The sequence below is a fragment of the Phyllostomus hastatus genome, unplaced genomic scaffold (genome assembly GCF_019186645.2).
Source record: "Phyllostomus hastatus isolate PE091 unplaced genomic scaffold, TTU_PhHast_1.1 phas_contig_5, whole genome shotgun sequence".
NCBI lineage: Eukaryota > Metazoa > Chordata > Mammalia > Chiroptera > Phyllostomidae > Phyllostomus > Phyllostomus hastatus.
In genome coordinates, this window is record NW_025333897.1 from 5,903,714 (window position 1) to 5,931,364 (window position 27,651).

General features: G+C 48.2%; 2 protein-coding genes across 4 annotated transcripts; both read left to right on the forward strand.

The window, feature by feature from the left end:
- Positions 1-1,576: 1,576 nt before the first annotated feature.
- On the forward strand, positions 1,577-3,077 carry LOC123823723 (hepcidin antimicrobial peptide). Its single transcript, XM_045846677.1, has 3 exons — positions 1,577-1,731; positions 2,726-2,785; positions 2,868-3,077. Exons 1-3 carry the CDS (start codon positions 1,648-1,650, stop codon positions 2,970-2,972), a joined length of 249 nt encoding a protein of 82 aa, XP_045702633.1. The 5' UTR covers positions 1,577-1,647; the 3' UTR covers positions 2,973-3,077.
- Positions 3,078-7,463: 4,386 nt separating this feature from the next.
- Positions 7,464-20,567, forward strand: MAG (myelin associated glycoprotein). 3 transcript variants are annotated; one of them, XM_045846801.1, is made up of 12 exons: positions 7,486-7,521; positions 9,291-9,350; positions 9,839-9,907; positions 10,081-10,449; positions 11,656-11,952; positions 12,067-12,324; positions 13,705-13,965; positions 17,560-17,847; positions 18,186-18,282; positions 18,997-19,096; positions 19,346-19,384; positions 20,062-20,165. In XM_045846801.1, the coding sequence occupies exons 3-11, from the start codon at positions 9,862-9,864 to the stop codon at positions 19,370-19,372; spliced, it is 1,743 nt and encodes a 580-aa protein (XP_045702757.1). In that variant the 5' UTR covers positions 7,486-7,521; positions 9,291-9,350; positions 9,839-9,861; the 3' UTR covers positions 19,373-19,384; positions 20,062-20,165. The 3 variants fall into 3 exon arrangements, with proteins under 3 accessions (XP_045702755.1, XP_045702756.1, XP_045702757.1); XM_045846799.1 differs by lacking the exon at positions 19,346-19,384 and having other exon boundaries at positions 7,464-7,521; positions 20,062-20,567; XM_045846800.1 differs by lacking the exon at positions 19,346-19,384 and having other exon boundaries at positions 7,476-7,521; positions 9,811-9,907; positions 20,062-20,567.
- The last annotated feature ends 7,084 nt before the right edge of the window (positions 20,568-27,651 follow it).

Sequence of the window (27,651 nt, forward strand, 5' to 3'; positions counted from 1 at the left end):
GTACCCAAAGTGTCACCAACTGGTTTCTTCCCTCTGAGAGCCCTGTCTCCTTTTCCTGGCCATTCCTCTGTATGAGGCCATCTTTGAGAGCGAGGGTGTATGCAGCAGGAAGAACCTAACATCGAGTGAATAAGGAAGCAGGTGGCAGGGAGCTACTTTTCCTCCCCAGGGGTGCCCCATTCTTGTGCTTGTGAGTGTGCTTGGCTTACTGTTCATGGCAGGGGGAAGCTTTCCTTGGCAACAGCATCTCCAGGCTCTAACGATAGGCTTGACACTGGATGATCCTATCATGAGTCCTGCAAAATGGCCAAAGCCCCATCTCTGGAATCAAGTTTGTGGGTCCTCTGGGCTATGTGCACCTACTACGCGTGGTGCCAGGAATGGCTAGGACAGTCAAGCATCCTTGGTTCATCTCCCCATCCAGTGGTGTTCTAGGGGACCACCCAAAAAGCACCCTGGTTTGTTGTGTAGGCTGATGTCTAGTGTGCATACCCCACTGCTGGGGTCAAGGTACCAACACAATGTGTAGGTGGGATGAGATGTGCACAGTAGCTCCATTGAGCCAGCATGAGCTGGGTCTAGTACACCCCACTGTGCCCCCCTGTTTTGGGGAGGCGGGAAAGCCTGATGATCAGTGTCAGGCTGCCTAGTCCAGAATGCCAGCTGTGCCTCTGGCTCTGGCAGTGCCCCAGTCTTCTCCTTCAGTTCCTCTCCCGTCAAGTGAGGAAAACAAGGGTGGGTATGGTGGGCTCCTAAGAGGCAGCAGTGTCTGAGAAGCCAGGTTCTTGGGGGTGGGCTGAGGAGGCAGCTAGAGACTCAATGCAGTGCAAAGTCTGGAATGGGGTAGGTAGGTGCTGCTTTGAGGACAGGTAGTACTGGCTGTGTTAACACATGAGTGAGTCAGTACATCTGCTATGGCATATGAGGTGCAACCACTACTACTACTGGCATCTTTCATGGTCAAAAGTCCACAGGAACATTTTCCAGATATCAGGGCCACATCTTAAGGTTCTAACACTTACAAAAGATCACAACATGCTGTGCCAACTCAAACTCCTTCATCTGACTATTGCAGTGTCCCCTACAGAACAGAACTGAAGCTGTGGCAGTTGTGCCAGGCACCCCTGAGGGGCCTGGTAAGAGACAGCCACTCCCCATGTGAATGTAGACGTCAGGGAAGGGTGGGGAGCAAGGACACCTTGCTCCTGCTCATCGACCTGTTCAACCTCTGGGGCAAAAGGGGGAATTTTTTCTGAGGTCAACAAGGTGAGGCAAAAGGGGGAATTTTTTCTGAGGTCAACAAGGTGAGGCAAAAGGGGGAATTTTTTCTGAGGTCAACAAGGTGATGTCGTGTTAGGGAAAGTATTTTCCCAGGGGGCTGGCTAGAGGTGTTGTCTGTGGCCCCATCTACCCCACCCCCTGGACACACCTCTGCTGTCTGAGGGTGACACAACCCTGTGCCCTGTCACTCTGTTCCCGCTTATCTCCCGCCTTTTTGGCGCCACTACCTTCTGGGAAATGAGTTAGGACAAAGGGGAGGGGGCTTAGCACCCCCGCCTCCCCCAGTGGGCCCCATAAAAGCAACTGTGACAGCCCAGACACCGGAGCAGTCCTAGACCTACAAGCAGGACGGCTAGACACAGCACAATGGCACTGAGCACACGGATCCAGGCTGCCTGTCTCCTGCTCCTCCTCCTGGCCAGCCTTACCAGTGCCTCAGTTCTGCACCAGGTGAGGAGAGCTCACAGGGCTTGGGCCCAGCAGCCAGCTAGGACTGGAGAGTCAGGCCCTGGGAGGGGACTGCTGAGGGCAGCTGGAGACCCACCGGACTGGGCAGGGCACAAGGCAGGCAAAGGGGATGGACAGCTGCTTAAAGTACAGAAATAGGGACCAGTAGCAGGGACTGGGGCCCTGAACTAATTCCACAGTTACTCATTGAGCACCTACTATGTGTAAAGTCCTGTGCTAGACAGTGAGGGTCAAGCAGTGAACAAGGTAGATGGGAGATATTTCTTATCATGGTGCTTACAATCTGGTCGGAATCAGTCAAAAAACAAAACATAAGGTCATGGTATTTAGTAAATGCTATTCACAAACAACATAAGAGATTGTAACAGAGTGTCCCTGGTGGGGGGACTTCAGGTGGAATCAAGAGCTGGCAGTGAAGCAGGAGTGTTTTGTGAGAAAATGTTACTTGACCTATGACTTGGATGTTAAAAGAAGGGAGGACAAGCAAAGACCCGAGACGGGGGCAAGCATGGTGTGCTTGATGGTCAGAGGCTTTAGGAAGTGGAGGTGATGGTGCTTGGAGATGAGATTGAGGGATGGATACACCAAGTCTTTTGGGCAATCAGACAAACTATTTTCCTCCAAGTACAGGATCTTAGAGCCCTGCAGGCTTTTCTAATGGGTAAAGCCACAATCTGACTGATGCTGCAAGGGGCCCAGATTGGAGGTACAAGATGCAGGGAGACTTGTTACAGGTGAGGGCTGGCATCCAGGCCAGGGAGGGTGATGTCCCGAAGAAGAGCAGTGGCTGTGGAAAGAGCAGGAGACTTGGGCGGTTTATACGAAGAAGATTGTGGGAAGGTGAGAAAAGGCCAGAAAGCAAGACTTCCATCTGAGCACCAGACGCAGCCCCTAGGGAAGGAATTGGTTGGTGGGGCCAAAGCTGAGCACTCTGCTGGGCTCCCTGCCATCTGCAATACCACTTCTGCTTTCACAGACAAAAGAGCTTGCAGCCCACCAGACTCAGGACACAGCTAGAGCCTCAGCTGGCTTGACGGTGAGAACACCTGGACCTCCCTTTGGAGCCTCCACAGCCTCCCCTGGACCCACACCCACTCACTCTCCCTTTCTTCCCACAGACTGGGCTCCAGAGGCTGAGGAGGCGAGACACCCACTTCCCCATCTGCATCTTCTGTTGTGGTTGCTGCCGTAAATCAAAGTGTGGGATCTGCTGCAAGACATAGAGCCTCCTGGCCCTCCTCTCCCTCCCTTATTTATTCCTGTCACCCTCCAACACTTGGTGAATGGTCTCGGAATAAAATGGCTGGTTCTAGCTTTTGTTTTCCAAACCAGAGTGTCTGTTGCCCTTTCTCCCTGGCAAAGGCCTGTGCCAGAGGCTTGTTCTGGCCACTGTCTGGTAAGGGCCAGTACTTGGTGGGATGTGTGGGGTTGCAAGGAAGCTTGGTGAAGGAAATTTGTTATCTGTTCTTCCCCTTCTTTAAGCCACACTTCATAAGACCTAGCATTTTTGTTGCCATAGCAAGGAATAAAAACTAGACAAACTTTTTCTTAAAGTCTTGAAATGGGTGACACACTCAAACGCCTAGCAGGGGTTCTCAAAGTTAGGTCTGGGGCTCCCACTAGGGCTCCACAGGCGAATGCGACTAAGATATTACTTGCCTCTCTAACTGTCACTCTCACTCGAGTGTACAATGGGGTTTTCCAGAAGCCCTGTGACACATGATGACATTATCACTCTGATGGCTAATGGACTGGCTTGTGCTTTAAAAATTTCCCAACTTAAATTTCTAATATGTTAAGCAACTATATGTATAACCCACTTAAATGAAATTCTTTTTGAATCCTCAATAATTTTGCAGAAATGGTCCTTGAAACCAAAAAGTTTGAGAACATTGGCCTTCCACACAGATGCATGAGTGAGTGAAGTGTGGATTTGATTCATAGGAGCATCTTAGGTTGTAATCTCCCAATAAGAACACACTTTGCAAGTGAAACACATAAGAGAATATTGTTCACCTCCATAAGGAATTAAGGTCCCTCCCATTCTTAAAAACTGCATTCCTCTCTATTTATCTGATTTCCACTTTTGATAGAAACAAAGATGCAATTCACTATTTTCTTAGCTCATGAGAAAACGTCAGCAGTAGTGTGATGAGAAAGGGCCTTGGCCATCTGGCCTCACTGTTGTCTGTGGAAGGGCAGTGGGAGGCCTGGATCCCATCTAAGAGGGCTCCCAGTGATGGTCGCCATGCTCAAAGGCAGGTGGAACACAGCTACAGCTTCTTTACAAGAGAAGGTGGCAATCCTTACTTTTATGTGAAATTTCCTGATTTTTTAAAATTTTGGCAACTGATAAAAGTAATTTGACTTTTTCAAGTCAACACTCTGTGAGCCAAACTTAACCCAACTGGGAGCTGGTTAAGTCTGGTAACCCACAAACTTCTGCCCTCTGCCTTGGAAGCCATGAGAGGCTCATCCTCTGAGAGAAGGTTGCCTGAACTGAGACTGAGACTGAGGGGCAGGGAGAGGAAGGAAAGCTGGAGATCCTGGCCTTCCATTGGCTGTGGAACCCCACAGGCATCCTCTCCTGGCTCTGAAACACCACCTCCACGTGTAGAGAAGGACAAAGTGCCTCTCTAGTTCTTAGGTGATGGTGCTGTTGAACTGCTCTGCCAGGAATGAGTGTGAAAGGGGTTTTGGAAACTTGTCAAATCCTTCATCGATGTAAAGGACCAGTATTGATGGGAAGGTGGGGGACTCTCAGATCCCCTCAATAAGCACCTGGGAGGTGGGAAACCTGAAATTACTAAGTACATTGAATGACACTGAGTACTCCTGGCTCATTTTACCAAGTTCTCCAAGTGGTCCTAGAGATGAGAGCCAAAGGTACTCAAACTCCGGTGTGCACCCAAACCTCCTGCAGGGCCTGGTGAAGTGCAGATTGCCGGAGTTCCAGAGGGTACAGGTGGGGCCCTAGAACTTGCATTTCTAACCCGTTCCCAGGCTGGCCTGGGGGCTGCACTTGGAGGACTCCTGGTACAAAGCTGGCAAGTCTGGCTGAGGGCAGCAAGTGCCCCTGAGTTGGACCAAGCACCAGCTCCCACTCGAGAGCATTAAACAAGTGGGCCTCAGGGCTTGATTCTGCCCTAAAATGAGTTTTGCTTGGTCTGCACAATATTTTAGATAAAATTAGGCTAATACCTAAAAAGCAAGGTATCTCACATAAAAATCTGAACTTCTGATGTTATGGGTTGAACTGTGTCCCCCCTCCTCCAAATTTATAAGTTGAAGTTTTAAATCCCAGTACCTCAGATTGTGACCTTATTTGGAGAAAGGGTCTTTAGAGAGACAGTCAATTTAAAATGAGGCCCTTAGGGTGGGTTCTAATCTAATAGGACTGGTGTCCTTTTAAAAAGGGGAAATTTGGACACAGAGGCCCTCACACAGGGAGAACACCATACCAACGTGAAGACGGCCATCTACGAGCCAAGAGGAGAGGCCCCCAGGAGAGGAATAGGCCCATTCCTCACAGCCCTCGGAGGAACCAAATGCCAACGTGTTGACCTCAGACGTCTATTCTCCAGCCCTGTGAGATAATAAACTGTTTTTTGAGCCATTCGGTTTGTGGTACCTTGTCATAGTAACCCTAGCAGACTAACAGCCCTGTCCTGTCTGGAAGGATCAGCTGAGCTGGCAGTGGTGGAAGCTGGACGAGAGTGGGCCCTCTCGAGGTAGGCAGGCACATGCTCTCCAGCCCCTGAGGCTACCTGTGCTCTGGATTGGAGTTTTCAGACTTCGGAGATAGTAGCCAGTGCTGTCTGTGGGACTCACTCTCCTGTGCATGCTTCTCCCAGGGACAGCCTTCAGTTCACACCCAGAAAGGAGCTGTACCCCCAAAACTGCACAGACACATGAGCCCAAGGGGGTTGGTACTGACACCGAAGGCTGTAATATATGAGTACCCCAGGATCATGGTGTCCTCCCCTATACCCCTGGCGCCAGGCCCCTCTCTTCTCCAGGACCCAGGCGTTCAAGCCCCACCCCACTCTCAATGGGCCTTTGTTCCTGACTGGGAAAGGCACGGGCAGAGTCTGACATCATGAAGCCTGAGTTGGGGATGGGACTCTCTCCCCCTCCACCCAGCCTTCTCTGACTCCTCAATTCCCTGTTGAGGGATTTCCCACCCCTCACCACGACCCCACCCACCCAGGTTTTTTCTTGGGAGAAAGAACACTCCCTCCCTCCCTCCCTCCCTCCCTCCCCACTGCTCTGGCCTAAAGGGAGTCAGAAAATGCCCCAGTATGGCTGAGCAGCTCATGGCCAAGCCACTACTACACTTATCAAACCACTGCCAGCTCCTGGCCACCACTTTGCAAAGATCTTGACCAATAGGAGGGGCTGTGGTGGCAGGAGGATCACTGTGGACTCTGCCCACAGAGGGTCCCCACCCAGCTCGGAGTCAGCACAGCCCTCATTGAGCACTGAGCACAGGCTCTGCTCTAGGGGACACAATGAATAAGACAGACACAGAAATGCCTCTGGGTGCTCTTGGCTAGTAGAGAAGGAGCTCATTGACAGTGCAGGTGGGCAGACATGTTGAGGACTGTGGGCAGACAGGGTCACATTTAAACGGGAGGGCTTTGCCCTGGCTAGGTGGCTCAGTTGCTTGAGCATCATCCCATGCACCAAAAGTTTGAGTTTGATCCCTGGACAGGGCACATATCTAGGTTTCAGTTTCGATCCCTGGTCACAAAGTCTACAAGGGGCAACCAATTGATATTTCTCTCTCATATCAATATTTCTCTCTCTTTCTCTCTCTCCTTTCCTTCCTTTCTCTCTACATATCCTCAGGTGAGGATTAAAAATAATAAATACATACATACATACATACATACATACATACATAAAACAGCTTTGGCTTGGTGAGAAGGCAGGCAGGCTTCAGGAGGAAATGGCATTCACTCAGGGAGTTTTGTTTTGGGCAGAGTGCAGGTGGGGTGAGGTAGGGGAGCTTCCCAGAGGAAGGAACATGTGCAAAGGCCTCCAGTCAGAAGGTGCCACAGGGGATTAGATGGGCACATTCATGCATCCGCTCTGCATTTATGAAACTTAACTGTGCCAGGAGCTGTTCTACAGCAGGATAGATTGGCAATAAGCAGGCAAAACCCTTACCCTTCTGAAGGTCATGCTCTCATGAAAATGGACAGTCAATACCTAAGGTCATTTCTAATGACAAGAAGAGCCTAGAAGAAAATAGACCAGATGCAAGAACCAAACATGACCTAGGGAAGTGACTGTAAGCGAGGGTGGAGGTGACACTGAAGCCTCCTCCTCCCACCCACACCAGCCTCTGTTGCCTCTCGTGACCAGGGTTATATACCTATCGTTGTCACTGAGATTCCCTGAATGCTGAGGACAATGACTTCTGTTTCTCAGTCTGAGATGTTCAGAGATTAGAATGCCCTCCCAAGGACTCAGAACCAGGGTGTACAGCGATGGAGGATGGAGGGGAACAAGTGAGGCAGTGCCCCACCCTCCAGGAAGGAGCTAGTAGAACCCAGGCATCAGGCTGCTTAGTTGAGCAGTGATGACAAGGGCCCCTTTGTGCCCCCCTCCCCCTGGAGGACAGGGAGGAGCTGGGCCCTGGAGGCAGGCGGCCCCTGGCACCCGGGGGGGAGGGGAGGGGCCAGCAAGAAGGGGCCTAGACCCTGGGAGGCCAGGGGACTGTGAGCTGGGCTGAGGAGCAGAGGGTGCAGACACAGGAGCATCCTGGTGAGTACACAGCAGCCAAGAGGGGCCAGCAATGGTGGGAACCGAGGGACAAGACTGAGAGGGTGGAGCAGGGGCACTCGAAGCATGTGCAAAGTGAGGATGGTTGCTGTGAACTGCCACTAATTTAGGATGATGCGGTGGGTGGAGGTGTTCTTTAGGACTTTGGAATGAGCTGAGACCATGGCAGGACAGTGACAGTCTTTTGGGAAGAAACTGCAGAGAGAGAACCAAGGGCCCTCCTCAGCACCCCTTGTGGTGGAGGTTATTCGGAAACAGCTGCTCTAGGGTTTCCAAGTTTGGGGCAGATGTGAAAGCAGCCTGGAGTGGGGTGAAGATGGACTGATGCTCAGGTGATTAGATACCAGCATCCTGCCCTCTGAGAGGGGGTGGGGCAGTGGGTTGTGAGTGAGCAAGTTGCAGCAACTGGGATCACAACAAGGTGTGTGTGTGTGTGCGCACCTCTCCTGGGTGGGTCTTAATTTATATCAGTGTTTGTCAACCTTTTTTTCATTACACCCCACTAAGGAAATATTTAGACCTGTTTTTCCTAAATCCCACGCCCCCTATGAATCTCACTACTATAGATAGGCTGTGTGTATGTATGTTTGTGTACTGAGACCCTGGAGAGAGTCACAAATCACTGGCAAAATTGACTTTTTTTGCCCCCACCCCAAAAACCAGTGTTCATCCCCATTAAGAATGCTTGGTCTATGTGATCATTTCACATATCTGCTCAGGCCCTGCATCTGTCTCCTGCACCTTCCCATCACAGGTGCAAGGGTGGTGTGAGCCCTGTGTCCATCAGCATGTGTCTGGGCGGGTCTGTCCTCAGCTACTCTTTGGTGTGGGTATACAAGTCGGAGTGTCTTTGTGAGCATGGCATGGAGGCAGGGCCACGTGCATGCCTGAATGCTGTGCCCACGTCAGTGCAGGTGTGAGGCGGGCGGGAGGAAGGCAGTGAGTGTGTGCTTCTATGACTGTGGGCACTGGGGTTACAGTGCCTGTTTGTGTGTGCAGGGTCCTGATCAGGTACCTGCATGAGTCTCTATCGCACAAGTCTGCTCCTCCAGCTGTGTCTAGATCTATCATACTTCATAGCAGCATTTGCATGTGACTGACTGTGTACGCATCTGTGTCTGTGGGAAGAGGGTGCTGAAGGCTACTTGGAAACCCTGGGTCCCACTCTGAGGGGGCCCACAGAGCAGCCAGAAGCCAGGGTCTCCCTACCTCCCAACCGCTGGTCCTTCCTGGCCCCATGTAGAGCCCAGCTAGTAGTGACGACTTTTCTCCCACCCCACCTACTACCCCAGGAGTCCTCCAAGAGGCAGCACCCTCCCCCTGAGGGAACAGGGCTCTTTTGTGCCGGGTACTGGCCTCTGCTGAGGGTGGAGACAGCAGGGGCTGTCTGTGGGGTGGGAGCAGGCGGCAGGAATTCACACGGCATGTTGGGAATGTTGATGCTGTGAAACCCAGTCATTGATGGCACTGGGTCCCTGCCTGCCACCCCCAGGCCTCACCCCACTCACCACATCCTCACCCCCTCCCAAGTGCTCTGTCATTCCCCTTTCCTTTCCCACAGTTGTCCATGGCAGTTTTAGGGGGAGGTATGGGGGGCATTCATCCCATGTAGAGTAGCTCCCAGGCTGTGGGAGGGTCCCAAACATCCATGTGGCCTTACAACAGGCCATAACTCATAGCAGATGCTGAAAGAGAGGGACAGTGGGTGCTCAGGCCTCCAACCTCTTGTACTTGCCTGACTCTTGTTCCAGGGTCACTGGCCGACATCTTCAAGTAGGACCAGAAGACGTTCCCAACTCAGGGAGACTGAGGTGAGGGGCAGTGTTTCTTCCTCCTGGCTCCCTCTTCTTCCTGCTGCTGGTTCAGCTTTGGCTCTGTCCTTACTTCTGGGGACCCCTAGGGGCACAATGGTGATGAAGAACATTGTCAGCATATTACAACCACACAGAGACAGGACAGTTGGGTGGTTAAGTCTGCAAACCTGGAGCCAGGTAGATAGAGCTTGAATCCTAGTTGTCATTCACCAGCTGTGTGACCATGGACAAGTTACTTAACCTCTCTGGGCCTCAGCCATAAAATAAGGATAATAATTGTACCTACCTCAAGGAGATGAAATGAATTAACACAGCAGAGCAAAACACTGAGAAATGGTGGATGGTGAATGCCACATAAATGTTTGTAATTATAAGTATTAATAGCAGCAACACTTACCATCTGAACAAGCCTCCTCCTGAAGCCTTAATTAGAAGCACCCCTTTTCCCTTCTCCTAGCCCTGAACCGCTCCTCTTCCTTCTCCAGCTGTCACTCACCTGCTGTACAAAATGATATTCCTCACAACACTGCCCCTGTTTTGGATTATGATTGCAGGTAATGGCTGGGGGGTGGGGGTGGCTAGAGATCTGGGGTCTTGGCCCTAAGCAGACTGGGGTTGTTTCTGTAGGTCCCCGGACCCCTCAGACTGTGACAAGGTGATGGGAGCCGGGAAGGGGTGATTCAGTCAGGACGTGGCCCTCGGCCTGATTGGTCCTGTTCACCCGCAGCCTCTCGAGGTGGTCACTGGGGTGCCTGGATGCCATCGTCCATCTCGGCCTTCGAGGGCACATGCGTCTCCATCCCCTGCCGCTTCGACTTCCCTGACGAACTGCGGCCTGCCGTTGTGCACGGTGTCTGGTACTTCAATAGCCCCTACCCAAAAAACTACCCCCCAGTGGTCTTCAAGTCCCGCACCCAAGTTGTCCATGAAAGCTTCCAGGGCCGCAGCCGCCTCCTGGGGGACCTGGGCCTGCGCAACTGCACCCTCCTGCTCAGCAACCTCAGCCCTGAGCTCGGCGGCAAGTACTACTTCCGCGGGGACTTAGGGGGCTACAACCAGTACACCTTCTCTGAGCACAGCGTCCTGGACATCATCAGTGAGTCCCTCAGAGGCTGCCCAAGCAGCGGGGCAGGGGTATCCCTGGGGCAGGCAGGGGTGCAGCAGGAAGTCCTCCCAAGCACCCCTCCAGGGAGGTCTCTCCAGCCAAGATCCAGGGACTTGTTTGTTAGGCTGATGGGTGCAAAGCCCAGTGCCCACAGGAACCAGGCAGATGGCAAAAACTAGCAAAGTGGGGCCCCAAACAGTCTTGCTGCCCTCGGAGAGAGAGGAGTGCTCTTACTCTTCTAGAAACACCTGGGGAAAAGGCAGTGGGGCCCAGGGGGTTATGGGTAAGACTTCTTGATCCCTGTGTTTGCTGGGCAGCTGTGCACAAGTTACTTAAATTTTCTGAGCCTCGGTTCCCTTTTCTGTAAAATGGGGATAAGAGCAACATTTAAAGCTCAGTGAATGAATGGTTATCAAGTGCTCAGAGCAGAGCCTGGCACATGGCACCCAGCTCTGCCAACTGGTGCTCGGCGAGAATGCAGAGCCATTGCTACTAGGCAATTTCTTCCGAATTTTCAAAAGAAACTAGACTTTCCCTGTGATCTCCTAATTCCTAAACATTAGCTGCTGATTCAGATATATATATTTTTTAATTCCTAAATTTAGGCCAAATAAAATGCAGGTCTGGGCCAAATTTGATAATCAGAGTAGGGCTAACTGCTCGATTTCGGGCATTTCTACTGCCTAGCTTCTGAGAAGCTTACTACCTGGAGGTCTTAGATTTAGGCTGCCCATCAGCATCCAGTCTACAAGGAACCAGGCTACAACCCTGATCCTGGTGCAGAAAGAGACTCCTCCCCCCACACACATGCGCACACGTGCATGTTCCTGACACTGTTGGAAGTAAACCAAAACAAAAATGGGGAGGAGGCAGGGCTCACAAGGACTATGCTGTAGTGTGAGACACACAGACAATGAAGACACAGTGACGACAGGGTCTGAAGCTCAGCTTTACCATCTGTGGCCTTAGTGTCCTGCCAGCATGGCTGGAAGGCCTGGCAAGCTCAGCACTTGTAAAGTGCTCAGACCCATACATGTTCATTACTGTTCATTATCTGTGGTTGGATCTGTGCAGGGCTTCTGGGTGAAGGTTTTAGGGATTTCTGTTTCCAAGGGGAGGGGACCAGGTACCAGGATTGGACTTGGGCAAAGTGGGGGTGTCTGCTTCCTCAATCCTCCTTCTCCCCACCTCACGTAGACACCCCCAACATCGTGGTCCCCCCAGAGGTGGTGGCAGGCATGGAAGTGGAGGTCAGCTGCATGGTGCCTGACAACTGCCCGGAGCTGCGCCCAGAGCTGAGCTGGCTGGGCCACGATGGGCTGGGGGAGCCCACAGTTCTGGGTCGGCTGCGCGAGGATGAGGGCACCTGGGTGCAGGTGTCCCTGCTGCACTTCGTGCCCACTAGAGAGGCCAATGGCCACCGGCTGGGCTGCCAAGCCTCCTTCCCCAACACCACCTTGCAGTTCGAGGGCTACGCCAGTCTGGACGTCAAGTGTGAGCTTGGGTGCGGGCCTGGTGGCGGGGGAGGGGTGGGGGGGAGAGGGAGGTGCGGGGATCGGCAGGGCGTTTGGCACATGCTGGCTCACCCCGCTGTGTCGTGGGCCTCAGACCCGCCCGTGATTGTGGAGATGAACTCCTCAGTGGAGGCCATCGAGGGCTCCCACGTCAGCCTGCTCTGTGGGGCTGACAGCAATCCGCTGCCGCTGCTGACCTGGATGCGGGATGGCACGGTGCTCCAGGAGGCAGTGGCCGAGAGCCTGTTCCTGGAGCTAGAAGAGGTGACCCCCGGGGAGGATGGCATCTACGCCTGCCTAGCAGAGAACGCCTACGGCCAGGACAACCGCACCGTGGGGCTCAGCGTCATGTGTGAGTGGCTGCCCTGGGCTCACACTCGCCTGGCACTGGTGCTGCATTAAGGCGGGAAGGGGCCTCACCCAGGGCTGGGCAGGTCGGGGTGGGGCGGGGCTGGCCCAGGGCGGGGTCAGGAACAGAACGGTGGTGGAGGTGAAGATGGAGAAGAGGGCTGTGGGTCAAGGCATTTCTTCATTCTTTGCACAAATATCTAGTGAACACCTACTCTGCACCACTTTCATCCCCAGAACAGGAGTAGAAGACAGATGAAGTCTGTCACCTGAGAAAAATGGTTATATTCAGTTTCCTGGGGCAGCCCTGCCTGACCTAGTAGTAGATCTGGCCCTGGCCCTGGAATCTGCATTTTAAAATGAGCCCAAATACAGTTTTAATGGGAGGTTTGGAGGAACCCCAGGCCTCACCCAGTCCCTTGTGCACACCAGTATGTTATGGGGCCCTGGAGGAGAGGGCTAGTCAGACAGGATTCTTAGCTAGGAGCCCAGAAGAGGTCATTCATTCATTTATTCATTCACAAATGCTTATTGGGGCAAAATGCCAGGACTGGGGATAATAATAATGACAGCTACAGCCAACATTTGCTCAGCACTTTCTGACTGCTTTACACAAATGTTCTTCCCCTAGGCATCCCAGAGGTTGGCACCTCCCACCTCTTGCTACTCTCACTGAAACCTTTCCTCACTATCCTAGCTAAAACTGTAACTACCCTGATTTCCCATCCCTCCCTTCATTTTACTCCAAAGCACTTATGCCCAATTTGCCAATGATATATTTTATTTACTTACACAACATCCACTCACATTGGCAGGGATCTTTGTTTACCTCATTCAGGCTATAACAGTGGCTGTCACTTAGTGACAGTGACCCCTATGAAGTCGGGACTATTATTATCATTTTTAAATCCTCACCCAAGGAAACGTTTATTGATTTTAGAGAGAGAGGAAGGGGGGGAGAGAAAAAGGGAAACTTCAATGTGAGAGAAACATCGATTGGTTGCCTCCCATATGTGCCCCAATGAGGGATCAAAGTCGCAACATTTTGTTGTATGGGATGATGCTCCAACCCACTGAGCCACCTGGCCAGAGCAAGTTGGGACCATTGGTAAGCCCATTTCCTACATAAAAAATGAGGCCCGGAGAAGTTAAGACCTGGGCCCACACACAGCTGGAAAGGGCAGGGCCCAGTTTCAAACACAAGCATTCTGGCTGCAGAGTCCCTGTTCTTGTAAACAGGACAGCCAGGACTGGGGTTACCTGAGTCATCCTGAGCTGGTGTGCTTGGGTTGGGGTGTCTGGGGTCACATTTAGGGGATGGGAGTTGGCTGGCAGAAGAGGTACTTGTGGGCTTCTGATTATCCGTCCCTTGTTCTGCCCCCAGATGCACCCTGGAAGCCAACAGTGAATGGGACAGTGGTGGCTGTGGAGGGAGAGACAGTCTCCATCTTGTGCTCCACACAAAGCAACCCAGATCCTATTCTCACCATCTTCAAAGAGAAGCAGATCCTGGCCACAGTCATCTACGAGAGTGACCTGCAGTTGGAGCTGCCTGCTGTCACACCTGAGGATGATGGAGAGTACTGGTGTGTAGCTGAGAACCAGTATGGCCAGAAAGCCACTGCCTTCAACCTATCTGTAGAGTGTAAGTACTCCCCTTTCTTTCCCCTTCTCCTGCTGAGAGCTGGCAGCACTTGTGTCTCCCCTCCAGCCTGAGGTAGATGTTTCAATGGGGGACATTTGGATAACTGGATGTACCCACATATCCCAACCAAGGGTTAGCTTTGCACCAGCAGACAAGGATGGGGAAGGCCGGAAAGCAGAATCCACAGCAAGAAAATACAAGTTCTATCTGAGAACAATGTCTCCACATCCCAGAGTGTGCTTTTAACCAGGGAGATTCTGGATCCTTGTAAACAGGACAGCCAGGCCTGGGGTTACCTGAGCCATCTTGAGCTGGTGTGATATGGAGACTGTCCCTTTACATTAACTAAAATAATAACCATGACATCTAACCCCTGTGGAGCATTGCCTGTACCAGGCACTGTTGGAAACTCTGTATAGGGACCCACTTATTTCATCCTCATGACCATTGATACGTGGGAGGTTCTATCATTGTCCTTAGTTTCCAGAGAAGGAAGTTGAGGTCCTGAGAGGTTATGCTACTTGACTAAGGTCACACAGCTAGAAAACAGCAGAAGATTAACATCCAGGCAGTCTGGTCCCACTCTTCTGTACTGCCCCAAATTGACTTCTTCCTGCATTATTACATCAAAATATAGTCAGAGGTCAAGCAGTTATATGCCCAAAGGGCTGTGTGCTCAGTGAGAGGTGGAGGACAGGACCAAGGGGATACCAAGCTTATTAAGAGTATAGCCAGAGAGATGAGATGATGCAATATGAAAAGCTAACTATTATGGAAATAAAACTCATTATTCTATTGCCGGCTGGTGCCTCTCCTGACCTCCTCTCTATGGACAACACCACCCCGCCCCCGCCCCTGGCCACCATTCTGGGTTGTAGCTCCCAAGTCACAGTTTTGATTCCCCCTCCTCCAGCAACTCCCTCTGGAATGTCACTTCCATATTTCCATTGCTCCTATTTCCTCTTCAGCTCTGACCTGACCTCTGGCACTGGTCTCCAAACTTCACTACTCCCAGTCTCAATTACTCCACTTACAATGGTCCCTACCACACAAGTTTGCCGGAAGATACTGAGCACAGTCCGTATTCAATATTCTGCATATATGGCGATAACCAGTACATGGTAGCTATAGATTATTCCTGGAGTGCTATCTTCCAGGGCAATGCCATGGTTGTCTACTCCTTTGGTAACCTTTCAATCTTTGGCCACATTCCTTCCGGTCTTTGGTCACTCACAGCATCCAGTGTGATCACTTCATGTGGGTTGTGCCATACTCTGTCTTCTCCATATGCACCCTTCTGGGCCCTGCTTCCCTCTTCTGCTCTACCCTTTTCCCTATCATACCTCAAGCCAGTGGTCCTTAAGTTTAAGACTCAGAACCCTCTGAGAACCTGATGGCAGCCACTGAACATACGCATAAACCATCTCATGTACATTGTCGCCACAGACCCAACCCCCTCTCCCCCACATAATAAAAGTGGTGGCAGCAAATGGGCATTAAGGACCTCCTCTGGTCCTTAATGATTAAGGTCCTCATGATTACATCCTCTACAGATGTTATTTTGCTAAGCCGTTCTGATGGCCCTGTGAGTCAGGTATGTATTATCATTAATCCTTAACTAAGGAGAAATGAAGGTCACTTGGGGTGACACATCTAGTGTCAATTAGGGCTTCATAGGTCTCACAGGTTGCTTTTGAAGCTTCGAAGAGGCTAAGCATGTGCAGGCAGAATGCCAGTGTTCCAGCAGTATCTAGGGCAGACACTGTCACAGGAGCATCAGCAGTGCAATCTTGAATAAAAGGGTTTTTTAAAATTTTCATTGCTGTGAGTTCAGATTTGTTGTTATTGATTTGCTCTGCATTGCGTTAATTCAGTAACACTACAGCAAGCATGGTGCATGTGTGCCTAAACAGAATTGGGGTATATATTTTTTAATTTATTAGACTTAGATACATGTATGCATTGAGGTTCCAATTAGAATCATCTCTCTTGCGAATACATCTGATCATGTGACTCTTGGCCCCTCACTCTCACTTGCATATTCTTTTTTGTTTGAAATTGAGAATAAGTGGGGTTGGTGAGCCAAGGGTCACCAACTTTTGCCTGTGTATAAGTGGGTTTTGGTTAGAACTGAGAACCAGAATTCAGGCTAGAGTGAGCAGAGGGAAGTGCTGGCCTCTCCAGGAAAGAAAGAGAATATAGAGGTTTTTTTTTTTTTTTAAGATTTTATTTATTTAGTTTTAGAGAGAGGGGAAGGGACAGAGAAAGAGGGAGAGAAACATTGATTGGCTACCTCTTACATGCCCCCTACTGGGGACCTGGCCCACAACCCGAGCATGTGCCCTGACTGGGAATCAAACCAGTGACTTTTTGTTTCGCAGGCTGGTACTCAATTCACTGAGTCACACTGGCCAGGGCAAGAATATAGTTTTGAAAACAACATTCAAAGTTCTATTGTAATTTCATATTTTGGAAAATTAAAGAAAATGATCATACCTGTACCATTTAAAAAATATAAATGGCAGCAAAGCAAAGCCAAACCGAATGGTCTTGGGTGGAGGGTGGTGCTTAGTGCTAGTGGCACTGGGCAATACTGTGAGGGCGTGAGGGTCAGAGTGCGTGACGGTCTCTAGGGAGTCAGCAGGGCCATCTGCAGGATGGCCTGAAGGGGGCGCCAGCAGAATTCAATAGCCCACCCCACAAGTCTTTGTAGAGCTCTGCTACTTGAAAGGCATATTTTAAGCGTGGGCAACAGAGTGGAGACAGAAAGAGAGCCTGTCTTCATGTAAAAGAGAGACAAGCCATACCAATATATAACACAGGTAGAAATGAGTGCTGGAGAGAAAACCTAGTGGAACAGGGAGTCAAGTTAGTGAAGCAAAAGAGTGTTGGAGTATCTGGGTAGAATATTCATGGAGTGAGGGAGTGAGAAGGGAAGGTACCTTCAGGGAGTCCTCCAGGCTGAGAGAGAAATACAAATAACTGGGTGGGAAAAAAAACTCCATAAACGTGAGAAACAGCAGGGAGGCCAGTGTGATTGGAAAGGAATACCCTTTCAGGGTAAGAAAAGGAGATCAGAGAGTGGCTTGTTCCCACAGGGCCTTGTGGATAAAGACAATGAAGTTGGATTTTAGCCTTGGCTAGTGTGGTTCAGTGGACTGAGTCGAACAAGCAACCCAAAGGCTGCTTGTTCGATTTCCAGTCAGGGCACATGCCTGGCTTGCAGACCAGTTCCCCAGTTGGGGGAGTGCAAGGGGCAACCAATTGATGTATCTCTTGTACATAGATGTTTCTCTCTCTTTCCCTCTCCCTTCCCTTCTCTCTAAAAATAAATAAATAAAATCTTTAAAAAAATGAAACTGGATTTTATTCTGTGACACAGAGCAATTAGAGGACAGGTTTGAGCAGAGAGTGTCATGATGTGATTTGCGTTTTACAAGGTGAACTAGGTTAGAAAGGGTACACAGGGATAGTGCAAAAGAGAAAATGCAGATCATTTCTCTGACAGCTTACCACCCTGCTCTTGGCCCTCAGCCAAGGAGTCCTGGCTTCTAGTTGTCCACAGCCCACTCAAATCTTGATTTTGTCCCACAGTTGCCCCTGTGATCCTTCTGGAGTCTCACTGTGCAGCAGCCCGAGACACAGTGCAATGCCTGTGTGTGGTGAAATCCAACCCGGAACCTTCTGTGGCCTTTGAGCTGCCCTCACGCAACGTGACGGTGAACGAGACAGAGCGGGAATTCGTGTACTCTGAGCGCAGTGGCCTCCTGCTCACCAGCATTCTCACACTTCGGGGACAGGCCCAGGCCCCACCACGGGTCATCTGTACCTCCCGCAACCTTTATGGCACCAAGAGCCTGGAGCTGCCCTTCCAGGGAGCCCGTGAGTGGTGTGGCCTGGGGCTGGGAGCCACAGGAACAGAGGGGCTCCTTTTGGATCCAGACTCCTCTCCCCAAAGCTGGCTGATCATTGGCCACTGAGCATGGGTCAGGTTATGCAGGTTGATCAAGTGATAAAGAGGCCCTTCTGGTTGGTAAGGAGAGGCTGCCGCAAGTTTACCTACACTAGACCCTCCCCAGACCCTCCAGACTAGTCAGTCAGTGCAAGGATGTGCCAGCTATTTTTCACTATCACTAATGTCCCTGCCCATCTCCTAGGAACCTAGGTGTCTTCACTCCCATCAGCAGCCCTGAGGGCACCTGGGTTTTCTGTATTCTCAGACCGCCTGATGTGGGCCAAGATTGGGCCTGTGGGAGCTGTTGTTGCCTTTGCCATCCTAATTGCCATCGTCTGCTACATTACCCAGACACGCAGAAAGTGAGTGCCCCATCAGGGCTGACCTGGGAGTGGGGAGAGGGGCCAAGGGATGGGCAAGGGAGGGCAGCCCTGTGTCGGTGGGGGAGGGTGTATTCTGCTGAGAATGAATGTTCAGCTGTATGGAGGAGAAAGGGGCCCTATGCATGTGCCAGTGTCTGAGCCAAGCACTTTCCACCAACCATTTCCTGTTTCCCCACCTTCTCTGCTATGATCTCCTGCCCTCCAAGAGGTATGATGGGGAAAGCCAACTTCCCCTGGCTTGCAGCTACAGCAAGTACCAATGACTACACACATGTGGCAACAAAAACCATCCCTAGCCCCAAATCACACCCATCTGCCACAATTGTGCTGTTATTATTCTTCCTTGTGGCTCTCCGGAAAATAAATTAATCTCCCTGCTCCACATCTTGGCAGCAAGAGGGACAGACAGACCCAGAGCATCTGAAGAGAACCCAGAGAAGCTAGGCTGGGGTCTTGAAAAGCATCAGAGACCAGGAGCTAGGTGGCTCATCCTCAGCCACAAAGCAGGGGAGGGATGGGCAGTGGTGGACAGGAGGAGGTCATTTGAAGAGCCATCTGCCTTGTCCTAGAGAGATGGGTGGGAACAACTCTGGGGTCCCTTGGACCAAACTCCTAAGGTAGATGGGGGTACAGAAATAGAGGGGAATGGGAAGCTTTGGAGTCCCACTTGGGCTGCCATGTCCTGCCCTGCAGAAAGAACGTGACAGAGAGCCCCAGCTTCTCAGCAGGGAACAACCCCCCAGTCCTGTTCAGCAGTGACTTCCGCATCTCTGGGGCACCGGAGAAGTATGAGGTAAGGGCCAGAGGCCTGTGACTCCACGCTAGTTGGAGAACCTGGATGTCAGAAGACACTGGGGGCCTGGGAGGCCAAGTGCCAGAGGGGAGGCCAGGCTCCTTAGGGAGGAAAAGGAGGAAGGGCGGAGGGCTGGCTTGGACAGGGGCTAGGAGGGATGCTTAGGCTGAGACTGTGAAGGGGGCTATGGGGCTCAGGCCCAAGGGAAGCCCTCATCTGGGTCTATGACCGCATTTCCTTCTCCAATAGTCCAGAGAGGTCTCTACCCTGGAATGAGCAGCCCAGGAGGTAGGTTTGGGGGACCTCAGTGTGCCTGCCTCTAGGCCTTGAGGCTGTCATCCATGTGTGTACGTCACTGCCAGGAGTCCAGGATGGTCTCCTGTTAAGTCTGCCCTGCCCAGTACTCCTGTCCCATTGCTGCTCCCTTCTGTCTGCCTGTGGCCACTGTTCTATGTGTCTGTCCAAAGGCTCACATGTGTTTGTGTATGGGGGGTGGAAAGCATGAAAGGGAAACCAAAGTCACACCTTCAGGATTGTCAAGATTAAGCGGGGACCACACCAGACCCAAACGTAGGGTAAGGACTTATGGAGCCAAGCGTGTACAAACATTTGGAAAGGTGGGATCCAACCAGGTGGTTTTACTCTGGGAAGGTATTAATGGATTAAATTGTGTGCCCCCCAAATTCCCATGTTGAAGAAGTCTTCCTGAACTTGCTGAATTCGTAGGCCATTATCAGGGTCAGCAATGAGGAGGCTGTTGCGAAGGAGGGTCAGTGTGGGCAAAGGCCCCAGAGTGGGTCCTGGGTAGGGACTGTGGGGCTGGCTGGGCTGGGGGTCCTTGAGAAAAAATGTTCACACAGGGCTTTGAGACATAACTCCAGGGTTGTGATGGTGAAAGCAACTCCAGCCTTATATCTGGAAAAGGCAGAACAGGACTCTTCTAATGGATTGTTTCCCTTCATTAGAAGAGTGAGAAGCGCCTGGGATCGGAGAGGAGGCTTCTGGGCCTTCGTGGGGAGCGCCCAGAGCTGGATCTGAGCTTTCCTCACTCAGACATGGGAAAACGACCAACGAAGGACAGCTATACCCTGACAGAGGAGTTGGCCGAGTATGCTGAAATCCGTGTCAAGTGAGGGAGCTGGGGGCAGCCTGTTGGCAACCACCCCTTCAGGACCCTCGCTGGCCCCCACTGGCTGCAGGCTCCCTTCCTTCCAAAAGTAGTGAGCGCTGGGGCAGGAAAAGGATGGGGCAGGTGACAGTGAGGTGCTGGGGGCCTGGCCTCCCCCTCCTTCCCAGCTACCCCACACCCTGCCAGCACCTCACCTTCACTGTGTGGCTCCCCTCTAACCTCCTTTAACCTCATCTGTCTGGAGGGGAGTTTCGTCTGTTTGTGTTATTTATTGCTATCTCCCACCTGGTCTTCTCCACCACACCTGGCCCCAGGGTCTGTACTGAAGGGACATGAAATAAATGCCCCAAAGCCAAATACCTGTCTAGATCCTGATGATTTCTGACCTTTCCTTGGGGAAGCCTTTCATCTCCCTCCTTGCCCTCTGTTGGGACCTGTTCAGAGGCAAGGCCCAGGGATTCCAGCCCTGAGCCCAGGCCAACTGCCAATAAGTTGTTCCTACTCTGAGCTGTGGGCAGGATCTGGCCCACAGAATGTCTTATTTGACTTGTGGTTGATTTCACATAACAACAGTCATTCCTGCCTTCATCACAGAGTGACTGACAGTATGGAGCTCACACTTGGCCACAGCTGTGACTCACTGAAAGAGAAGATAGCTGCCGCTTCCGAAGTGGCACGGGCTCCCTATTTGTCCCTAAGTGCCACAGTCCCCACCATTCCTTGTTGTCCCACATCTGGCTGGCTTCACTCATGCACTGACATGTCTTCCTATGCCCTGTAGGTCAGTGAGATCCCAGGTCTCAATGTTTCATGAGCCTGTGTTCGTTTGCCTACTATCCCTCACATTCATGCTGTACTTTGCAACTTTTGTCTTCAAACTTTACTCCATTTTGGTTCAAACAGCATTACTTAGGTACTAGCTGTATGTTGAACCCCTTCAGGAGACTCAGGCTATCCTGGGAAGAGACCCACCAGGGCAACCCTTTGAAGATGATAACACTGGGGCTAAGAGAAGCTAGGTGATTTTTCCAGGGTCTCAGAGTTAGGAAATGGTGTGGCCAGGCTCTGGACCCAGTTCTTCTTTTTCTGTAATACCTGTCAGGAATTTAAGGAGGGCCAGACCCTGTGCACCAGAATAGTGCCATGCCCTCACAGGAGTTTTACTAGCCTCATGGTTATAAAGATGCCTTCTCTCCCAACTTAAAGGTGGCCCTTCCTTGTCCAATTTGCACTTTGCAAAATTGTCAGCTGATTCTGGCCTGCCTGGGCCCATGGTTAAGACAGTCTTGGAAGGCTCTCAAGAAGGTATGAATGGATCCATGGAGAAGACTGAATTGTGTGGCTCTAGGATGGGGTCCATTTTCCCCTCATACACCTAAATGGTACCACTTCCCTGTGCAGAGACTTTCTTTCACATGGCTAAATCTTGGGTTTTGGGGGCTTGATGAACTCTGCTGATCTCATTTTGATGACTCCCTAGACCCTACCTAACCACAAAGGTCCACAGGCCCCTGGCAGGTGGTGGTTGGCCTTGGTGTATCCTGAGACTTTTGCTGAGTGGCCTCAGACCCTGATTTGGTGCTGAGTTTGAATCTGTATGAACCTGGTGAGCTCCCTTGTGAACACCACTAGCCCCTACCTGGTGACTCACTGAGAACCTACTTTATGCAACTCATGTGTTGCCAGAGGCTCTTTCAATGACTGAGCTTAACAAGCAGCCAGCAGGCAGAGGCAGATCTTGGACCTCTGATATCTTGGGTCCTTTGCTGACAAGCTTGATGCTAATGGGAGCTGGTCTTAGCATGCAGCTTGCACACACCCTCCATGTGCACCCAGGTCAAGCAGAAGCAGCCACAAACTGTGGATTGTTTGTAGCTCTAAACAGATAGCCCAGGGTCAGTCACAGGAAGCAACTGACATTCACCTGCACCAGAATCCCTCCCAAGGAGCCTCAGAAACAACACACCTAGTGGGCTTCCGATCACATCAGAACATAACCCAATTAGCTTCACAATCAGCACATGCAAAGGGAGATAGATCTTGACAGGCACCACACCCCACAGGGGTGAAGGTGCCTGTGCACATAAAGGTACCTTTATGCTGCATGGGGTCAGTCCCTCCACAGCAGCTTACACAGTATGGTTGGGGTCCATCCTCATAGCCAGGCTGATGGTCAACTTCACCCATGATGGGTCAACAGAAATCAAGGCTCAACCACAACAGGAGAACATTCCTAGAGCACCTAGAGCAGGTGACCAGGGAGACTCCACCACCAAGCCCAGAAGACACCTACTACATAAAACCACCATGCCAAGACTAGAATCTATAGCAGACCTACCTGATACACAGAAACAATTAAAGAAAGGCAGACAAGATGGAGAGACAAAGAAATATGCCCCAAATGAAAGAACAGGGGATTCCCCAGGAAAGAACTAAATGAAATGGAAGCAAACAATATACCAGGTACATGTTTCAAAACAATCGTTATAAGAGTGCTCAAGTAACTTAAGGGAAGAATGGATAAACTCAGTGAGAACTTAAAGAGATAGTAAGCATAAAAGAGGACATAGAAACCATAAAAAAACAGTCAGAAATGAAGAACATAATATCTGAAATGAAGAATATGCTAGAAGGAATCAATGGCAGGTAAGATGAACCATAAAATCAAATCAGTGATTTAGAAGACAAGATAACATAAAACACCCACTCAAAGCAGAAAAACTTTAAATGAGAATATTTTAGGGGGTCTATGGGAGAATATCAAGTGTAACAACATTCATATCATAGGTGTCCAGAAGGAGAAGAAGAGAGACAGCAAAGGACTGAAAACCTATCTGAAGAAATAATGACTAAATACTTTCTTAACCTGGTAAAGGGAAAAATCACACAAGTCTAGGAAATGCAGAGTCAGAAAAAAGATGAACCTAAAGAGGCCCACACAAAGACATATCATAATTAAAATGGCAAAGGTTAAAGACAAAGAGAAAATCTTAAAAGCTGCATGAGAAAGACAGTTACCTACAAGGGAGCTCCCATAAGACTATCAGCTGATTTCTCAACAGAAACATTCCAGGCAAGAAAGGATTGGCACAAAAATATTCAAAGTGATGAAAAGCAAGGTCCTATAGCCAAGACTACTCTACCAAGCAAGGATATCATTTAAAATTAAAGATGAAATAAACAGCTTCCAAAACAAAAAGAACATAAAAGAGTTCATTACCACCAAACCAGTATTACAAGAAATGTTAAAGTCACTTCTTTACGAAGAAGAAGAAAAAAAGAAGAACACAGTAATAAAGAATAAAATGGCAATAAATACATAACTATCAATAATCACCTTAAATGTAAATGTATTATATGCTCCAACCAAAAGACATAGGGTAACTGGATGGATAAGGAACTAAGACCTTTAACATATGCTGTCTACAAGAAACCCACTTCAAAACAAAAAATACACACAGACTGAAAGTAAAGGGATGGAAAAAGATATCTCACACAAATGAGAGCAAAAAATAAGCCAGGGTATTTATACTTTTATCAGACAAAATAGACTTTAAAACAAAGGCTAAAGTAAGAGGTAAAGAAGGACATTACATAACAATTAAGGGATCAATCCAGCAAGAGGACAGAACCCTTACAAACATTTATGCACCCAACATGAGAACACTTAAATATATAAAGTAAATCATTTTGCCAATAAAATATATTTTTATTTTATTTATTATTTTCACTTTTTTAATTGTTGTTCAAGTACAGTTGTCTCCATTTCCCCCCCACCACTCCCACCCTAGCCATCCCCACTTTCCATTCTTGATCCTACCCTGCTTTGGCTTTGTCCATGTGTCCTTTATATGTGTTCCTGACAACTCTCCCCCCTACCCCCATTATCCCATCCCACCTCCCCTCTGGTTACTATCAGCTTGTTTTTAATTTTAGTGCCTTTGGTTATATTTTGCTTGCTTGTTTGTTTTGTTGATTAGGTTCCACTTATAGGTGAGATCATATGGTATTTGTCTTTTACCACCTGGCTTATTTCACTTAGCATAATGCTGTCCATATCCATCCAAGCTGTTGCAAAGTGTAGAAGCTCCTTCTTTCTTTCTGCTGCATAGTATTCCATCATGTAAACATACTATAGTTTTTTGATCCATTCCATGGCTGCAGCAATTTTGAGAAATTGCTCAAAACAAAGTAGGAGAACACAAAGAAGAACAAAGTAGGAGAGATCACAATACTTGATATCAAACTGTATTACAAGGCCACTGTAATCAAAACATTCTGGTGCTGGCATAAGAATAGACACGTAGAGCAATGGAACAGAATAGAGAACCCAGAAATAAAGTCAAGTCTCTATGGTCAATTAATATTTGACAAAGGGTGAAGAAGCATAAAATGGAGTGAAACTAGCCTCTTCAACAAATGGTGTTGAGAGATTTGGACAGCTACATGTGAAAAAATGAAACTTGAGCACCAGCTTACACCATACATAAAAATAAACTCAAGGTGGATCAATCTTGATAGACATAAAGGGAGAGACTGACAATGATGCAATCATAGTAAGGGATTTTAACACTTCCTTGACATCAATGGATAAATCTGGACAGAAAAATCAACTAGGAAACAACAGTCTTAAGTGACACATCAGACTAGATAAATTTAATTGATATTTTCAGAGCATTTCTTCCTAAAGCAACAGAATATACATTATTTTTAGGTGTGCATGAAAATATTTTCTAGAGTAGACCACATGTGCAGGCACAAAACAAGTCTCAGTAAATTGAAGATTAAAATCATATCAAGCATCTTCTTCAACCACAAAAGTATGAAACGAAATCAATTACAAGAAAAAGAGACTAAAAAACATGAACACATGAAGGCTAAATAACATGTCACTAAACAATGAATGGACTAACAATAAGATCAAGGAATCAGTCAAAAGACACCTTGAGACAAATGAATATGAAAACACAATAAACCCAAATCTATGGGATAGAGCAAAAGCAGTCTTAAGAGCAGTCTAAATTCATAACATCATAGGCTTAACTCAAGAAATAAGCAAAACTAAAATAAAATCTAAATTTATACCTAAAGGAAGTAGAAAAAAATAACAAGCAAAGATCAAAGTGAGCAGAAGGAAGAAAATAATAAAGATTAGAGTGGAAATAAGTAAAATAATAATAAAATAATAATAAAAACCAGAGTGGAAATAAATAAAATTGTCTAGCAAAAACAATACAAAAGATCAATGAAACCAAGAGCTGGTCCTTTGAAAACGTAAATAAGATTGATAAACCTTTAAGCAGACTCAACAAGAAAAAAAGAAGAGGAGCCAAATAAATAAAATCAGATAAAAAGGAAAAATAACAACTAATACCACAAAGTATTTTAAGAAAATATTATGAATATTAAAATATTAAAAGTAGTGTAAAAATATTATGAACAACTATATGACAACAAATTGAAGAATATGGAGGAAATGGGTAAATTCTTGGAAACACAATTTTCCAAAACTGAATCAAGAAGAAACAGAAAATCTGAACAAACCAAACACAACTAACGATATCAAAGCAGTAGTCAAAAAACTCCCAACAAGCAAAAATCCTGGAGTGGATGGCTTCACAGCTAAATTTTACTAAGCATTCAGAGAAGGATAACACCTATCCTTCTTAAACTATTCCAAAAAATCAAGAGGAGGAAAGGCTTCCAAGCTCATTTTACAAGGTCAATCTTATCCTAATTCCAAAATCATATAAAGACACTATGAAGAAAGTAAATTATAGGCATTTCTGGTAAACACAGATGCAAAAATCCTGAACAAAACATTAGAAAAATGAATTCAGCAATACATTAAAAAGATCATAGACCATGATCAAGTGGGATTTATTGCTGGGATGCAAGGCTGGTGTAATATTCACAAATCAATTATGTGACATACCACATAAACACAATGAAGGATAAAAACCACAAGATCATATCAATAGACACAGAAAAAGCATTTGACAAAATCCAGCACGCATTTATGATAAAAACTCTCAGCAATAGTGGAAATAGAGGCGTCGTACATCAACATAATAAAGGCCATATATGACAAACCCACAGCTAACATCATACTCAAAGGGGAAAAATTAAAAGCGTTTCTCTTAAGATCCGGAACAAGACAGGGATGTCCACATAGTACTATGTCAACATAGTATTGGAACTCCTAACCACAGCAACCAGACAAGAAGTAGAAATAAAAGGCATCCAAATTAGAAAGGAAGTAAAACTGTCATTATATTTGTAGATGGCATGATAATGTACATAGAGAACCCTAAAGATTCTACCCAAAGCTACTAGAACTGATAAAGGAATTCAGTAAAGTAGCAGGATACAAAATAAATATCCAGAAATCAATTGCATTTTTATATATCAATAATGAATTATCAGAAAGGAAAACTAAGAAAATAATCCTATATACAACTGTATCAGAGAATACTTAGAAATACATTTAGCCATGAAGGTAAGACCTGTACTCAGAAAAGTATAAGACACTGAAGAAAAAATTTAAGAAGATATAACTAAATGGAAGCATATAGTTATATGCTTCCCTATAGTAGTTATGTGCTCCCAGAAATAGTACCCTGTTCATGGTACTACTGAAAGCAATCTATATACAGATTCAATGTAATTTTTATCAAAATACCAATGGTATATTTCACAGAACTGGGACAAATAATCCAAAAATTTATATGAAGCCACAAAAGACCCCAAATAGCCATAACAATCTTGAGACAGGAAAACAAAGTTGGAGGTATCACACCACCTGATATCAAACTATAGTAAAAGGGTATAGTAATAAAAACAACATGGCATTTGCATAAAAACAGATGTATAGATCATTGGAACAAAATAGAGACTCAGAAATAAACCTACATGACACGAGCTGACCAGCTTGCAGTAAGCACAGAATGCTGTGGATGCTCGTTGACACACGAGAAAAACATACACAGAGACAACCAGGTCCTGTGGGGAAGTAGGAATAGAACGGCCACTCTCTCTAGTGGGGAGCGTCCCATTTCCATTCCCAAGCAGATTTTTATTGAGAATGCAGACTTAGTTTGTGGATTCACAGTCTGGCAAAAAAGATCAGAAGAAGTGGGTGACTTACAAAGGTGTAGACAGAATCCCCGCTGTGATTCTGAGCAGAGCTTGGATTTTTAACATATGGCTCAAAGGGCTAGTTTCGTTTCCTGCTTGTGCCTTCATATTCTAATTTAATAACATCCTCCAGCAAACAGATCTCACAGGATCTTGCATATTCTATGTCCCAGGCCTGATTACCCCGGGGTTCCACTGTTTCTGGTCTGGGCTACACTGCTGCTACTATTTCCGCAGGCCTGAGTCAACAGAGGAGAAAAGGCAGCCAGGAGACTTGGATTTCTCACTT

Coding starts and splice junctions, on each gene's coding strand:
- LOC123823723 (XM_045846677.1), top strand. CDS start 1,648: ATGGCACTGAGCACACGGATCCAGGCTGCCTGTCTCCTGCTCCTCCTC. Junction 1,732..2,725: donor GTGCCTCAGTTCTGCACCAG/GTGAGGAGAGCT, acceptor CTGCTTTCACAG/ACAAAAGAGCTTGCAGCCCA. Junction 2,786..2,867: donor GAGCCTCAGCTGGCTTGACG/GTGAGAACACCT, acceptor TTCTTCCCACAG/ACTGGGCTCCAGAGGCTGAG.
- MAG (XM_045846799.1), top strand. CDS start 9,862: ATGATATTCCTCACAACACTGCCCCTGTTTTGGATTATGATTGCAG. Junction 12,325..13,704: donor CGTGGGGCTCAGCGTCATGT/GTGAGTGGCTGC, acceptor TTCTGCCCCCAG/ATGCACCCTGGAAGCCAACA. Junction 19,097..20,061: donor GGGCACCGGAGAAGTATGAG/GTAAGGGCCAGA, acceptor TCCCTTCATTAG/AAGAGTGAGAAGCGCCTGGG.